The sequence below is a fragment of the Zootermopsis nevadensis genome, unplaced genomic scaffold (assembly GCF_977971745.1).
Source record: "Zootermopsis nevadensis isolate Lab colony 2312 unplaced genomic scaffold, Znev_1.0 Znev_ptg000002l, whole genome shotgun sequence".
Taxonomy (NCBI): Eukaryota; Metazoa; Arthropoda; class Insecta; order Blattodea; family Termopsidae; genus Zootermopsis; species Zootermopsis nevadensis.
Genome location: NW_028259134.1, coordinates 13,948,297 through 13,965,919, shown reverse-complemented (window position 1 = coordinate 13,965,919; position 17,623 = coordinate 13,948,297). Strand labels below are relative to the sequence as shown.

At 37.2% G+C, this 17,623-nt stretch overlaps 1 protein-coding gene across 5 annotated transcripts; it reads right to left on the bottom strand.

Moving 5' to 3' along the window:
* Positions 1-1,172: 1,172 nt before the first annotated feature.
* On the bottom strand, positions 1,173-16,782 carry rump (heterogeneous nuclear ribonucleoprotein rumpelstiltskin). 5 transcript variants are annotated; one of them, XR_002545376.2, is made up of 13 exons: positions 16,578-16,782; positions 13,568-13,845; positions 13,217-13,371; positions 12,635-12,937; positions 11,143-11,296; positions 9,649-9,804; positions 9,095-9,172; positions 8,665-8,706; positions 6,751-7,298; positions 6,439-6,574; positions 5,090-5,253; positions 1,917-4,471; positions 1,173-1,287 (listed from the first exon to the last, which is right to left on the bottom strand). XR_002545376.2 is itself a non-coding variant. In XM_022077982.2 (11 exons), the coding sequence occupies exons 1-11, from the start codon at positions 16,625-16,627 to the stop codon at positions 5,195-5,197; spliced, it is 1,959 nt and encodes a 652-aa protein (XP_021933674.1). In that variant the 5' UTR covers positions 16,628-16,782; the 3' UTR covers positions 4,656-5,194. The 5 variants fall into 5 exon arrangements, 3 of the variants coding, with proteins under 3 accessions (XP_021933674.1, XP_021933676.1, XP_021933675.1); XR_002545377.2 differs by having other exon boundaries at positions 1,917-2,131; XM_022077982.2 differs by lacking the exons at positions 1,173-1,287; positions 1,917-4,471 and having other exon boundaries at positions 4,656-5,253.
* Positions 16,783-17,623: the final 841 nt, after the last annotated feature.

The window sequence follows — 17,623 nt, the reverse complement described above, 5'->3', positions numbered from 1 at the left end:
TCATCTAATGGAATAAATATTCCATTAGATGAATGGATTATCCCAGCATTCACATGAGGTTCACTGCCCTATCAGATTATAAGGTCTTCAGACAAGACAGCAATCCTGCAGAAGCTGCAACATGCATGAAATTGTTGGTTACAATCAAATTTGTATCTTTAATCTATTTCACTAGGGTAATTTTAGAGTGCCAACAGAGAAATGCATATCATACCTACCAAGACTATCCAGAAACACAACACAGACAGTGTATATTGTGTAATATAGCACGACCATCCCAGCACTCAAAGCAGAATGATACACTATTAACTCTACAAATATTGGGGATAAATAGAGCATTATCAACACTAAATTTTTACTAGAACGACAAAATATTTACTCTAACTGATAAGAAAAAGGATTTCAGGTCTAATATCCTTAACCTGTTATTAAATTTGGTCAAGGGATGTTAAATGCAGTATGAAATCTCTCACAAATTTTTTCAAAGAACTGAATTAATTTTAACGCCTATGAAATTCAAACATATCAAAAACATTCACAAACACACGCTACCACATACCATAGTCTCTTCTTGCTCTTATCACAAAGGAACTAAATGCTGTTACATTTATACATGTCTGATATGAAAGTAATCAAAATCATACTGAAACAGGTAAGTATAATGAAAATATTTTACAGCTGGTCTTTTCAATAAAATAAAATATAACAAATACTTCTGAAAGGGCACAAAGACATGAAACACCTGTGGTCAGAGTGATTGTTCAATGAGTATAGTTATATGACTTACTAAATTTATAACGAGGACATGATATGACGAACAGCATGATTCAAGATTAGTGGCACAGTGAATTGTCTACAATAACAAGAAATAAAGTTGACCAAAACAAAAGTAGAAAAACAATAGGTATGTAAACTTTAAATGAAACTATAGGAGAAACTTATGACTTTTGAATGGAACAACAAGTGTTTTAAGGAAGTACAAGTACAGCAGTCTGTCATTTACTGACGTCTAGAGTATGAAATACATATTTTCACCATAATCTGAATTCAGTTTGGTAATAAGTGTTTGGAAGAATATATACTATCCCAAATCAACTTGGGTTAACATTTTTTGCAAAAATCACCAACCCAAAATATGTCAGGATAATCAGGGAAGCAGTTAAGGAACAAAAAAGGTTTCTGAGAATTTATTAAGTATTAAAGTATACATTTACAGCATATATAATATACTGAATAAAAACTCAATGTTCATTCATTTCTGCCACAATCCTGTCAGGATCTGACATCCTGCAACATGAAAATAGTGTCTGTTAACATCACAATAATATTAATGCTATACAATTCAAACACTACTTCCCCATATCAAACATAAAACTACACAAGATCAGTATAGTTGTACTCGGATAGTGGGAATTACCCTTTCTTCAACTGCCTCATCACTGCAGGGCCCAACTTTTCGTTGGCTTGATCTATAGACATTCGGTAGGACTCCTTGGACGAGGAATCGGCCCGTCGCAAGGCCTCTACCTGTACACAGGACAGCACAACACAGAAAAACGCAGACAAACATCCATGGCTTGAGTGGGATTCGAACCCACGGTCCCAGTGACCAAGCGGTACAAGGCCCACGCCTCAGACCGTGCAGCCACTGCAGACCCCCAGTATAATAGTAGTTACTTTTTTCACTACTTTCGCTATCAGCTGAGTTCACATGGTCAGAATCACTGTCCTGTAAGTTGCTGTCCTCCATGCCATTGAGCTTGCCACATATGCCACACTTCTTGAAGTTATTTTCAACCAACCACTATTGTTCTTTGTTATTTCTAAGAAAATATTAATGGATGGCTGGTTATCATCTGTGTCATTCACCTTAATTAAAACACCTCAGTCAAATAGTTGAGATTCAAACCAAGTACCTGTCAATTCAGAGCCAATTCTAGTTGCAGTGCTTCTGCAATTGACTATATGTCCTGATCTTGGTAAGTAGGACATTTATCCTTGTTACAGCTCTCCAGTTGTTTCCACGGTGCTTCATTCTGAAGGCCCCTTGCCTTAACCTTGATCCGTCATGGGATTGGGATTAAGATTCTGTTAACTGCTCTGGGCTTTCTATAATTGTAAAGGTACCAGGCTGTAACAACACATATCAATATTAACATATTATATAACACTTTCAATTAAAATGTGTCAAAATCTCTACACAATTTGTTTTTGAGAACTAGTGCGAAGATAGCATTTACTTTTATATTCACCAACTGTTACCATTTCAAGACAGGGCACACGGTCTGTGTTTATTCAAACAATTAAAATATTTTAATCCCATATTAGAAGCACAAGGGAAGAAATTCTTGAAGTCCAACATTTTTTGGCACATATTAAAAGGAAATAGCAAGAATAGGAAGATATAACTCAGAATAAACCACACTTCAAATCTGAATACATGCACCACTACTCATTCTATTTGGCTTGTACCAATATCATGCTGTGTCCTTTTCCAATCTACCTGGTGATTGAGAACATATTCCCATTGTGTGAAAAATTTTCCCTCAACTTCACCACTCTTCAATGTTCAATCATCTCTACTGAATATCAGAACACAATGTAAATAACAAAGAGCCCCTACATAAAGGATATATTAACGAGGACACCAATCTGACTTTGTTTCTTCACAAAACTATCTTCACCAGAAGCTCAGACGTGGACCAATCAACTCCTATAAGAAACAGCTTGGCAGGACTGAAAGCCAAGAGGATGAAATCTTCTAATATCTTCGAACTGAAAAAAACTCAACAACCATAAAAAATCCAAATGCTGTTGTAAATCCCTTCTGAAGTCTCATGATTTCAAAGTTCAAAGCCAACCAAATCTGCCAACCCTATCACAAACTACCAACTAAACAAAAAGTAATATTCAAGTATAGTCCAAAAATTTTAGGATTTCATGTAACAATCAAGAACAAATATTAACGCAAAGCAGCTGTGGAAATTCCTCAGTAAATTCTTATGATGCAAGGACAAAGATAAACAGGCATGAGAGAAACAAGAAAAGCATACAATACTGATCACAGGCAAAGAGTGAATTCCATCTGCAGAATTTACTGTTTCATTTCCACAAATAATTAATGAAAGATCAAAGTCTACATCAATAAGAGAAAATAATGAATAATGTGGGTCAGTGAAATGCCTGAAGAGGATGAACTCTCTAAACGTAGGTGCCTTCATTCAGGGTCCTGCACCGGGTTGCACTATACCAAGTGACAAGAATAAACCTCGTCATGTCCATCACTACTCCGCTAAACAGCTGCTAAGATACACTTTTGAATACATGAAACAATTTCTATCCAAAACATTATACAGAAATATGGAACAAATATGGATATCCTCAGAGGAATACATCTCTCCTAACTTACTTTTCATACTTGACAGACTCTGACTGAAAAAACTAGTCACATTCTCTTCTTTTTAAGACATTTCCACTTATGTTGGTTGTTGAAGCAGTCACATTAAAAAAGGGAAACTAACTTTCTCTCCCTGTATTTTTAAAACAGTATATGCTCTATTTTCTTAACTGTTTTGTTTAAACACAAAACAAATTTAGACTGGGAATGAGATAGCAAATTCAAAATCCGTATTTACTATGAGCAACTACAGACAACAAAATTTGTAAATATAATCCATAATCTCTGATCTGAGGTTACTACAGAGCTGAACATGTCTTCTGGATTGTGATACTGTGTACTCTCGTAGGCAGTATCGAAGGAAAGTTGATAAGCATCTACAAAATTACATAGCAACGCAATATAATATGTACTCAATACGCAGCGATTCCATATATGCAGATGACAAGAACACCAATGTAAAAATGATCAGACCTCAAAGCATCAGGGGGGCGCACGAGGCAGATGGTGTGTAGACACAAAATACAGAATGGCAAATACTCTTTTTCCAAACTAGGTATCAAGAAAACTGGACATGTTTAATAAAATAGACCACCAAAGCTGTTTCGCATTTCAAGAGTCATGCTGTCGTTTTGTGCACTCTTACGAAATAGCTGTACTTACAATTCAACAAATATAGCGGCCACAAATCCACAGCAAGAGTGCAGATCTGACAACAGATGGAACTATAAAAAAGTAACCCGTGCAGGACACTGTCACAAAAAATAACCAATCTATCTTTATTCAGCAGTAAAATGCAGAAAAAATTCCAACCCATTGTCATCAAACAGGTACTGATGAAATGTTGTCAACTGAGTGAAAGATATTCCAAGCAAACCAACCCATCTATCCATACAACTTACCCATCAAAATGTGCCACAGCCCCAAAAAAAAGTTTTTAATCAGAAGATGGCTGCCAAGATGCCCAACTGCGCAGATCAACAGACACGAACAAGACATCCCGTAGTTTCAGAACCACAGAATGCCTGCAATGTTCACTTCTTAGGTTTGAAGGGGGAGAGAAAATGTTGCTGGCTACAACAGATATTAAATACAATGGAAATATCTGCAAACACTATATACAATGCCAACATAACTTCCGACTCCCTTCTGCAAGATTCATCCACTTCAACTTGGTCTTCTCTTCTGATGAAAACTGATGTTAACAATAACAAGAAAATGGGAACACTTAAACCAAAATTATATAAAAAAGAACTCCTTTCACATTTATGTAAAACATTTTATTGACGATAGTGAATTAGGGATTACAATGAATGATCAACCCTTTTTTGCAGCAGTGTGTAAGCTAACGGCACCAAAGTATTGCTAGTAGCACTACCAGCCAACAAAAATCAATTACTTCAGTACAAAAACCTAAAACAGAAACCTTTTACTCATACATCTCAAGAATTGAACAGAGCGACACACTATTCCAACCTCTTGCTAAATGACACCCACAGTTGAATCCACACAGACAACTTTTTGAAAGGTAACACAAACTGAATCCATGTTGACAACTTTTCAATGTAACACGAATCGAATCGATGCCGACAACTTTTGTACAATAACCACAAAGTCCAAATAAAGAAACACTGGACAACAATTGCAGGATAACCTGTCTACGTTACATCAAATAAAAAACCTAGCAATTACCATTTGCTGGTGATGCAAACTGACAGCCAGCACGTACGTAAAGAGTAAAAATGATGACACCAACACTAGGGAACTTTGTAGCATATGCTCTTATCAATGACTGTTCTAGTAGAAGAGACCAACATCAATCATGCGGCCCTCCATGCGAGAACGATCCATCATGTCTGAAGAAACTGTTAAGGAACCTTAATGGTGTCTAGAAAAGACCAACATCAATGATACGACCCTCCAGACGTGAGTGATCCATCATGTCTGCAGAAACTGTTAAAGACAGATTGTATGTACATTTCTGAAATGTATTAAAATAAATATCTATGTGCACATGACAAATTATCAGCACACAAATATAAAATACAAATTTTATACATACAGTCCAAAGTTTTTGACAGCTGCTATATGAAGAACCCTACATACCCACGCTGGTTATGTCACAAAATGCTTAGAACCAGACTATAAGCCAAGTTAATTCGGTTCACAAAAGCTAGTTCTCCAACATGCATCGTAGTATTTTCCATTTAACACTGTCTTTCAAGACCTTTCAGTTCCTGCACATGATAACAATGGTAATCTGATAAACATTACATCACAAAAATATTCACAGCACAACCCCAAATTACATTTTATGAAATATTTGTAAGAAAAAGGAAAAATTTATTTACTTAGAAATTATTGGGACTCCAGCCGGCCGGGGCGTGATGCTGACCACTCACCCCCATCTAGTGCCGAGGTCAAGAAAGAGAGGAGCTAAACCTCAACTCACCCCAAGCGCCTGTATGGCACGTAGCGGGACAAACTTTACTTTACTTATTATTGGGATTCCCCTGGAAAACAGGCTTAGAGATGACAGCCAAACAAACGCTACATAGTACTCCCCACCGAGATCACTGCACCATTTCCACCGTCCTCATAACTTCCTGACAGATGCAGCAAACAGTCTTTCAGGATTGTACACAGTGACTTGCACCAATCTGCAAGTTGTGTTTGTTAGGGAATTGGCTGCCATGCCATGAATCCTTCATCTTGTCAGGGGAAGCCACCTCACCATAAGGATGCTATGTCCCAGAAGACCACTGCCACCTGCTTGCCAGCAGAGGGAATTGTCCAAAATTTCTTGGGCTGACAGCTCCCTCTGCTGGCATGTAGAAACGTGATTATGTGGCTCTCAAGCTCTCAGCCTGTATTCCAGGTTAATTCCAATTATTTCAGAACCTTTTATTGCAAGAAAGGTGATCTGTAAGAAAAAAGCAACACAAAAAAAGTACGTGAACATGTTACACAACAGAAAGCTGTAAATATTTTCAGAATCCTGTTTCATTCAAAACCATAAGTCCAGTTTCTTGAAAGGATACGGACTGCACGTTCTGCATCCCAGTCACTGCTAAACCTCACAAGTCCAATGTCTTTGCCTCGCATTTCAGCATATTTAACATCCCCACATTCCCGGAATTTATCCCGGAGCATCTGCCACGTTGCGGCAGGTGGTAGCTGCAACAAATAACATGCAACTTTCCAAGCTCAAATTCTAAACCTTATTAACAAATTCCTATACATCCATTTTTCTGTTGCAGTATTTCCTCCCAAATGCTATAAACAGGAAACTAAAGCAACATAATATTAAGTGTATTTATTTAAAATTAAATGAATATGAACATCTTACTTACATTTTTAACAATGACTGTGTCTGATATGCGACTGCCATTACCAGAAGTAGCACCTCCACCTAATGACCCACGACCTGGACCATTGGCATACGCAGAGCCTCCACCAGCTCCTGCCCTGTAGTCTCTTTCAGCTACACTCGAGTTGTAGCCGCCTGCACCACCACCTCCAAGTGCTGCACTCAAAGAATCAAAATCTCTGCCACTGCTGCCAAATCCAGAGCCACCAGCCAGGGCAGAGGAAGAACCGCTGCCATAACCACCTCCGGCTCCAGCGCCATATGAACTTGAGCCTCCAGCTCCAATCCCACTACCATAGGAGCTGCTGCCACCTCCCAGTCCTCCAGCTCCACCCCCAAGACTTGCCAGACCAGAGGCAGCAGGACCAAGGCCACCTCCTAATCCTGATCCTCCAAATGCTCCAGCTCCTCCCAAATTTGCACCAAGTCCTATATCACCACCTCCACCAAGGGATGGGCCAATCAGGCTACCACCTCCAAGACCACCAACTCCTGCTAAACCAGCCTGAAGTCCTGCTGTGTTACCAAGACCTGTATAAAAAGAAGTACATTAAGTAAGCTAGCTTTACTGTCATCTCAAGAAACTGGAGATCTAAATCTGTTTTGCTACAATGCCAGAAGTACTTTGGTGGCACCACATCCCTAATTCTTCTTCAAATGATTTATTCACAAATGGCAACCTCAGACTAAGAATTTGGGAAACAACAGTCGAGGGAAGTCTTGAAAGTGCTTGTGTGTGGGAAACATGAAAATATTTTTTAACAAAAATGTTTCAGTGTAATTACTGCTTTCACAGATCACTATTAAAATCAAGAGTTCTAATTCTCATTCAGAGTTCTTCACCTGGGCAGCATCTCTGACACTTGTTTCATTATTTCCAAATGTAAGATAAGACCCACAATATTAATATACTTGAAAGACAGCTCCTAAAGGTGTGTGAAGTAAAATGTACAATCCTAAGGAAGATATTTAATAATTTAATTCTTTTTCACATGATAATAATTCAGTAAAATAACACAAAACACTTTTCATGCACATAAGCAAACTTATCCCTACCACTAACAACCACATACAATTAAGATATGATGGATGCGGAGATTAGCGGTCAGCATCATTTGTGAACTGTGCTCCATAACTCAGTGGGCCGAGGAAAATTCCACAAACACTTATCAAGTGCAGATGGTAAGAACATCGCAGTAGTATTACCTGTCATTTTCTATACCAGTAAATACCATTTCTAATATGTCTGTGTAACCAATACTTTCCAGAAAAATAACATTCTACCCATCATAGTAGTCCATCAAATAGTAAAAATGAGCAATGAGTTAGAATTTAAAAAATCACCATCACAATACAGTACCGCCCTTCAGCGATGTTCAAACCCTACTTTTCTTTTGGGTTTCACTAAACTTTCAAACCAAATCCTGCAACTCGACACTACTGCAGTTCTATTAACGTGGTTTTCCACAGAGCTTCAGGATTTTATGAACATTTTTCCTCAGAATTTTTGTATTTCTTAGGTTTGTATTTTATAGTGACTGGATATAATTCTATTTGTGACAGGAAAAATGTAGCAAGCAAAGAACTGAAATAAATTATTGTATGGAAAACACCAGCATTTTCATGTGATATCCTATTCAAAGCCCAGTCACATACATTAATAAAGGCATCAATATTTCCCTGCCAGTAAGCCAAATACAACTGTACTCTGACTTAACAGAAAGAATCATGTTTCTCTAATAAATTAATGACTATGTGTAAACGTACAACTATCATAGGTACATCAACCATATTCATCATCACACCACTTTGGGGGGGGGGGGGGTTTAAAACACATGCAAAACATCCTACTACAATGTTTTACTAAGCATTTCATAAATAGTAAAATTTATCTTACCTAACGTGGAGGGACCAACAACATTTGACAATGCAGCTGCACCTAAAATATGATGCAATATATTACAAAAAGGATGGTAGTAACTATACAATCCCCTATTTTGAACACTCGCCACTTTAGTTTGATTCTCATAATAAACATAAACTGATCAATGGCTGGGTATTGTAATGGAGAGGTAATATTTTCTTAAAGGAATGAACCAAATTTTACAACATTTTATAGAGCTCTACAACACCGACAGTGGATAATATCAAAGGAAAGTGAATATAAAATTCCTGTTCCTTGGCTTCTTTGTTAACTAGTAGGTGTTCAAGATTGTCTCACACAATGTTGTACAATTATGCTCACAAAATCTCAAGTTGTACTTTATGGATACTTATTTCAACTGAATATAATTTCGGTGAAAGGATATGTAAACAAGTTCAATTACCTAGTCCAGTGCCCAATCCTGCTGCAGCTCCTCCAGGGACAGCCCCAGCCAGACCTGCTTCTGCACATGGCAAGTTTCCTAATTGTACGATCAAAGACGACCAATATTTAATCAAACCAGCAGCTCAATTAAGATTTACCTTGAAATTGCATTTAAATGCAATATATTAATATCAACTGAATAAACGGTTAACAAATTTATAACAGTTGCTAAGTCAAGTTAAGAAGCACACAAGACAATGAAAAGAAGAAAAACTGACGGAATACAATCATTACATGATAAAAAAGTAAAACATATAGATGTTTCTCAACCAGTATAACATACATCGAGGAGTGATTTGTAATACAGACCAAAGTTTTACACTCAGGAATAGAGGAGTTATACATTCACACATCACTTGCCCAGCAGCTGCCCTGATGACAGAGGCAGTATGACCTCTGAAACGTTGGTTAACATTGACCAGACTACACAGCGCAACAACCCAGAAGACAGAAATCTTCAAGTATTTACTTAACTCTTAAGGTAGGTGATACATGAGAGTGGAGATGACTCACGTGAAACATCTTGAAGAGGATTTCCACCGGCTCCCAGGCCCATTCCCAATCCTCTTAGTCCTTCAGGTAATTTTGGTGGCCCCTCAGGTTTATGGTCTACCCTGTCCATCCTCACAGTTAACTTTCTGTCATATAATGTTTGGTTATGTAACATAGCTAAACAAGAGTCAAGGAAATTAACAGCGAGCTTATAAATAACACAGCTTAGGTACTTTCACATTTACTGGCCACACCCCATCTGCACATGCATTGCAGTAGCGTACCTCTAAACTGGTAGCCCTACAGTCTAAATACCTTGGCTCTTCTATATGGACTGAATATTATGCACCAAAACATAAGAAGATCTTCACCAAATTTTAAGAACTTCACTGAACTGTTGAATAAATTTAAAGCCCCAAATAGCACAGCAGAGTCTCTTCCTGATACTGTCAAAAGTGTTAATGCAGTATCACATCACCTTAATATAAATAACAAGATGATATGGCACTCTGCCATAAGGTCTTCTGAGTAATATACACTGTTGGAGGTTTGTTGCTACATTGCATTCTATTCTTGATTTCTTTAAATTTTCAAATAAGTTTCTCTGATGTTTCAAACAGAAAATTGTTTTCCAGCACAGTTAAAGGAGTGCACATGAGAAGCTGAGAAATGTGGAATCCAATACTGGGAGAGACAAAACTCATTTTCATTCACTCGCCTTTGACAGGCCGCACAAACGCATCCACTTAGAAACTATGATGAAGTCTATGTTTTAGATAACTTATGTATTAGGATACCAGGAGAAAAGGTTTCTGCCACAAGAAGCAACAGCAGCTTCTGATATTTTTGTTCATTCAACACAATATCTAAAGATTTGGCAAACACAAAATGGGTTCTTACTGAATATTTAGGCATCGTGTTTCTTAGCATTAAGAAATTCCACAGCACAGGAAAATTAAATCTCTTAAGCGAGAATTGTACGAGCATAAAATTTGGGGGAAAGATTGCAAAGTGAAACACTGCATGAAAACCTTTCTCAAGATTATAATTTCCAGAATTTACCACTTTCAGAGTAGCTACACAACCTGCTTTCACAACCTTTTGTGACTGTAGCTTTTTTGAGATGAACATCATAAACAAAATGTCACATGACCTAATGATTTATCTCAATGTACCAAACCTGAAAAACTGTGAACAGTTGCTTTTGTAAAGCCAAAACATCCACACACACACGGAGAATGGCGAAAAACTTCCAAAAAGTTAAGATCAACATAATTAATAGTAACACACAATCTCTTATAATAACTGTAACTAATCTGTACATTTCTCATTTTTTTAGTATAAATTTTACATCAAATAAAAAGATCTTTGCCTGAGGCTGACAACAGCCACATCAACACACAAGCTATACCACAGAGTACTCATCATGTCCACATTTATTTTGCTTCTACAGCTAGTACACCACGCTCACATCTTAAGACACACATAATAAAATCTGAATATTGCAAAGGATACAGATTGCTTGCACGGCTTCAACAGGGTGCTCATATTCAACAACGCCAAAACCTCGACTCTTTCCTTCTTTGTCGAGGCTTAATTCAGCAGATACAACCTTTCCTGCAAGTCTGAACACCTCCTTCAGTTTCTTCTCATCTACCTTGTAATCCAACTGAAAAAGAGTTATTCAATATTGGATGTACACCTATTTTGATAAGAATACTCCACAACTGACAAGATAGTAATACTTTCAAATCACTAAGCAACACTGTGTGCATTGTTTCCATTTTTAAGTCCCAAAGATTGTAGAGAAGCATTATTTCTAAAGAATTCACACCAGGAATCAAGCTCTAAATATAAATAATGGGTACTTGTGGGTTATCGGGACACATCACTTTAAAAATAGGTTAGGTTAATGTGTGTGGATAAATTACATATACTTGAAAGTTATTTTATTTTATTTGGACATGCATGATGTTACTTGTTGTTACAACCTGTCTCCGGAGGCCAAAATTCAATTATAGATTTTAGAATCGTTTTAAAAATATCGCTGTTATCATTTTGACCTCCGGAGACAGGTTGTAACAACAATTAACATCTCATGCATATCCAAATACAATATAATAATTTGTCATTTATTCAAATAAAATATAATAACTTTCAAGTACAGTAGGGCCCCGCTTTTCGGCGCTCCGCTTTACGGCGATTCGCTAATACGGCGCTCAACAGCTGAGTCAGAGAAGTGCATCCGGCGCCATTTTATCGTCGCTGATTCAGTCTGTTTACAGCTTTTGTGCGCTCCGCGTCTACGTATTTCTGGCAATTTTTCAAAGTTATTACAAACTGTATATTTATATAATATTTTTGTGTTACTACAGTGAAATTACAAAGACGTCTAAGGGTAGTAGCGATAAAAAGAGGAGTCGTAAGCCTCTTACTTTAAATACCAAGTTAGATATAATTAAACTTCGTGAACAAGGCATGTCTATGGCCGAGATAGGACGTAAGCTAGGCCTAGCTCGCCAAACTGTTAGTACCATCGTGAACGCTAAGGAGAAAGTGTTAAATGAAATTAAAAGTGCCACACGAATGAACTCTAAAGTCATAAGAAAGAGAGATAGCCTTATTGCTGACATGGAAAAACTTTTAGTTGTGTGGATTGAAGATCAAACGAGCCACAATGTGTGTACTACTGATATTAATTTTACTTTCATATCGTTTTCTTAGGCCTAGCGCTATTGTGCACTTACTCTATGATAGTGTAACATCTTATTAGGCTTTGATATGCATTTGCAAGTGAAAAAAGGCAAAGATCCGCTTTACGGCGATTTTCGCTTTACGGCGGGGGTCTGGTCCCTAACCCGCCGTATAAGCGGTGCCCTACTGTATATGTCATTTATCCACACACTTTAACCTAACCTATTTTTAAAGCAATGTGTCCCGATAACCCACAAGTACCAAATAACGTTAAGAAACAAAGAAAAGTAATACAATACATCATACAACTTACATTGGCAACAAATACTCTTGTCACAAGAGGACCATTTATCCACAAAGATTCAAGGAACTGTGGACTGAGACCATACGTGTTTCCCCACTTGTTTTGCCCAGTACCACCAACAGCAGCACTTAATGATGGAGCAAGTGATGGGACAGGGTCCCATTTGCCCCTGGGTTCATCTCTGATTCTGCCTACATTTCCACCACCGCCTCCACCACCAACCCCACTGCTGCTTCCAACACCACCACCTCCTCCTCCTCCTCCGCCACCCTTTTGTGGCCGGCCATATCTGTCACGCTCTACATCAAAATCCTAAAAAGGAAAGAAAAATACATTTATACTTGTATGAATTAATATATTACTAACTGAATTTTTAAATTCAGATTACAGCAACTACACAACATACACATATACAAATATACACAAACAGTAAAGTAAGAAATGGATATGTTTTAACAGGAAGTACACCTTTCTTGGTAAATGCTTTTGAAGTACCAGATAACTCCTCCATCACAAAATATCATGCCCAAGTTATTACTCAAAATTGCAATATAAAGCCTTAATATACCATTTTTTCTCACTTCTACTTACTTCCTTTACAACAAGCTTCCTCCCTTTGAGGTCATATCGATGCATTTTTTCCACTGCTTTCTTGACTGAATCTGCCGATTCAAATTCTACGATCCCACATCCTCTGGGCTTATCATTTTCATCATGAAACAGTTCCACGTAGGCAACTTCGCCAACTGATGACAGAAAGAAATTGCTATATATTGCTACTATGCAACTGATTAGCTTTTTTGAGTTGATACTCTCATACTTTGACAACTTCTTCAACAAAACACAGTCATATTTCAAAATCGTATATTCAACCTGTAATGTCTTACAATCAAAGAACTGTAAATAATGTTATATAAGACTAAACAAAGAAAACAAAAAAACCTTCAGTCCTGAAGAGATCTTTTAACTCTTGCCACCGGTATTCATAAGCAATATTTGAAACAAAGATGCGCCTCTCTGCCGCACTTTTCTTGCCACCACGATCACGATCCCTATCCCGATCCCGTTCTCGGGAATTACTTGAATTTCTCGGTCCAAAACGGCTTGGCCTATCACCTCTTCGGGAACGATCGCGTTCTCTCTCACGACTACGGTCTTTACCACCACCACTCAAGTTGGAATCTTCATCATTTCTATCATCACTGGGGTTCAAGGGTGACCTGTAATAAAATGAGCAAATAACACATATGTACAACACGTACAATAAATAAATATTTAAATGTTCAACATTTGCCCAACAAAACCTGAGCTTCAAACCTTATCTACACACAACGAATAAAATGCAGGTGGAAATATATGTCTATAACAAAACCCTCAGAAAATGTACAGAACTTTCAACACGTTCTATAATCTTTCACAACCTGAGTTTATTTGTAACTTCACTGCTATGATAGGGTTCCAAAAACATGTGTATCCACTTTCAACAGGGATGTTGTTTATATGTGTACTGTGAGACCTGGGGCTGATAATGATAAGCAGATTAAAGTTGTATTTCAGAGGCCCTGTTTATGATAAATAGCTATCATGTATCAATAATAAATATATGTGGTACAGACATAGTGCTATTATTAGCTATATCAGGGGTTCTCAACCCATGACCTGTTGATGTGTTTTGTATTGAATGCATACATTTCTGTAATAATATGTGTTAGGTAACACTGTTCAACCAGTTATTAAAAGCATGTAGTATTTCAAATGTAAATTCAATATGGAAATTACTAGAATGAAATGCAGAAAACTGAATAAAAAAACTTGTAGTTAACACTACAATGAACAGCAAACATCCTGATTAGACTGAACAAAAATCAATCCTTGATCAAAACAGTTGGACTAAGCTGTGGACGGACTGACTGCAGTCCACAAATTGGAAATTACTATTCAAATTGAAGACTGTACGTATGGTGCAGGTCTTGTACATGACTACACTATAACATATTACCAGGAAGAGTAGTTACTAACAAAGAGATTTTGCAGGGAACCTATTTAATGATATGGCAAATAATGTGCCCCAACAGGCCAAGAATTTTATAATTTTGTGTTGATCACTCATAACACAAAAGCACCTAAATCTGGGGGGGGGGGATAATAAGTTAATACAAGTGAAAATAATATACATTATGGTGAAAATAAACAAACATAAAATGTGAGTAAATAAAGCATCCAGTACCTTTAGTGCACCAGTTTATCAATGTACCTTCCTACTAAATTGAAAGCTTTTGTTACTTCAGACTACCAGGCTGCTGTCTGAATGCTGTCGCTTCCTGGTTACTAGTTAGTCACAGCCTACCATTGGCTTAGCACTTTCAATCACAACATAAGCCTAGCAGACCAAGCAGTTAGCTGCTCTCACAAGTATGAATTCAGTTTTGCCTTTGTATCTGACTTAATCTTGATGCAATAGTGTTGGTACAATGCTGCACATTCAGTGAAACTATTAATTATTGGTTATCACTGTGAGTGATGGTTCAAAGGACTGTTGCACATTATAGGTGAAGTGTGGTTATCATAGTATAATAAATTTCACAAGGTCGCAATTCCATCATATGCACAAAAAAATCCTTGGGAGAAAAAATGAACATCTAGAGCAAATTTTTAGAAATTATTCACCACAACATATTTAATATCCTCCTACCCAAAACAACTAGAAGAAACAGAATCACAAAACAGAAATACCAGGAAGTTCCACTAATAATAGAGTTGTTTTCTCCAACAATAACGAGAAAAATGTACAATTAACAGTGCTGTAATAATGTTGAATAAGATGTACCATGCAGTGACCTGGATGAAATAGGTAGTTTCACTGCCTAAAACAGAAGACCTCAACCATTTTAATACCTGCAAGCCACACCTACTTTTCCTAATCACTCATGGGATGTCATGATACAGATGATGACAATTTATCAACATGGTCATCAGATGCATTCTAGTTGTTGATATGGTGCTCTTCATTATGTTGCATAGTTTATTCATAGTGATATGTGCCCCAACTACCAACCACGGACATTAATAATGTTTATTTTCTTATTTGTGGCAACACATTACAAAAAAAAAAAAGGGCCCCAGGGCTGAAAAGCCATGGAGTAATTAAATACAAATCAAGGTCCAACATGAATATTTCCTAATATGATAGTGGTAAGTACTAGAATACAATATTGAATGTTCGTATAAATAAATCATCAGTAAACTGAGATAAATTTATATGAACAATGTAATGGTTTCTAAACACCGATGGTTTAAATCATATGAAAATATGTGACGCTAGTTTATTAAACGCTGCAAATGTTTTCTAATTTGTGACATACACTGTTTTGACTGAATTAACAACCCAGGATTTTTTGAGTTTTTGAACTTCGAGCACATACAAATGAGTAAATAGGTGAGAAAATGGGTTAAAACACCAGATTTCAGTTCAAGATGGCGACACCATAGTACATTTTAAAAAAATTATTATACTGGCATTGTAATATTTACACACTTGACATTAAGCTGCTTCGAACGAAGCAGTCGTAATCAATTCGATATAAAGTACTGATTAACAAACAAAAAGGCCCAAAACAGAAAACCGATAAAATTCTTATCATAAAACCTGCCTCTGTCATGGAACCATATTCCGTAAAATGCAAGGCTTCAGAATTGTGGCCACGTTCAATTTATACTTGCGCAGGCGCAAAATCCAATTTCCAAAATACAGCACCTTATGAAATAATAATGCACACTTCTTGGAGAAATAAGGCATTGTGATTTACATAGTTAAACGGATCCATCCGCGTCTACCACATACATTTACATGCTTTACCATATCAAACCAGTGGACTTCGCCGCAAAAGCATTACGCCGACGCCATTTCAGCCAAACACATACAACTTCAGCTAGAAAATCTATTTTCATTTACCTGTCTCTTGCCCTGCTGTCGGTTGGACTGTTCCCTTCAATCTTAATCATTTTCCAGTTAAAAATGCAATACAACAGCCAAAATGTAATAATACTTCAGCAAATACACCACCAATCTCGAAACACAAACACTTATAGCTCAATAGTCCTACCAACATCACAATCGAACCGCCATTACATCCAAACTACTGAAATAACAGTTGGTACTATTATAACTCATTACGTTGGCAACGTTAGAGACATATGACGTCACTTACATATTGCTTTGCCATCTATCCGCAGTGGAATAGAAATTATCAAAAAAACATAGGATTTGAGATTCTCTTATACAACAGTAACGACCTTGCGGTAGAAAGTGGCATTAAAGTATGATAGAGAAGTCACTGCCAAGAGCTCAGTCGGTAACAACATAACCTGCCATTCAAATTCTCCCCTCTAATTCATACCAGAGGAATAGCAGTTTAATTGACAGACGGCTAAATAGTGGTATTGAATGTGATGCATACTAAGCATGTTTAATATCTCAAATGGTATTATCAACCAATGTCTTCATATACTTCAAAGAGTACAGTGATACAGAACAGTCTCTCATGTAACCTTCTGAGAAGTTAGAAGAGACTGTTGATATTTCTGTAACTCTGCTGGATGCTATGATGGCAGAGGTGGCTCACTTGAAATCAATGGAACAGCATATCATAACTGCAATCAAGAACAGTGTTGACTTTGACTGGATTAGGTCATCGTTGTTCACTTCATTACTGATTAATGGATGGTATTGTATTAGGTATCATCAGAATTTGTTCCCTGGTAGTGTAAGAAAAGAATTTTGATGAGTAAAGGAATCAGGCAAGGGGGGGGGGGGCACAAAGAGGAAGGTAAAGATTCTGCCACATCAGCATAAAAGTAATGCCTCTTTATTTATGCCTTGTAACTTCCTGCCCATTATAATAACTGTACCTGTGATGCCACATGTTATAACAAAGCAAGCAAAAAGTAATTACTAAATTACTGGAATGTCTGTGGCAAACATTGATGTGAGCATCATTA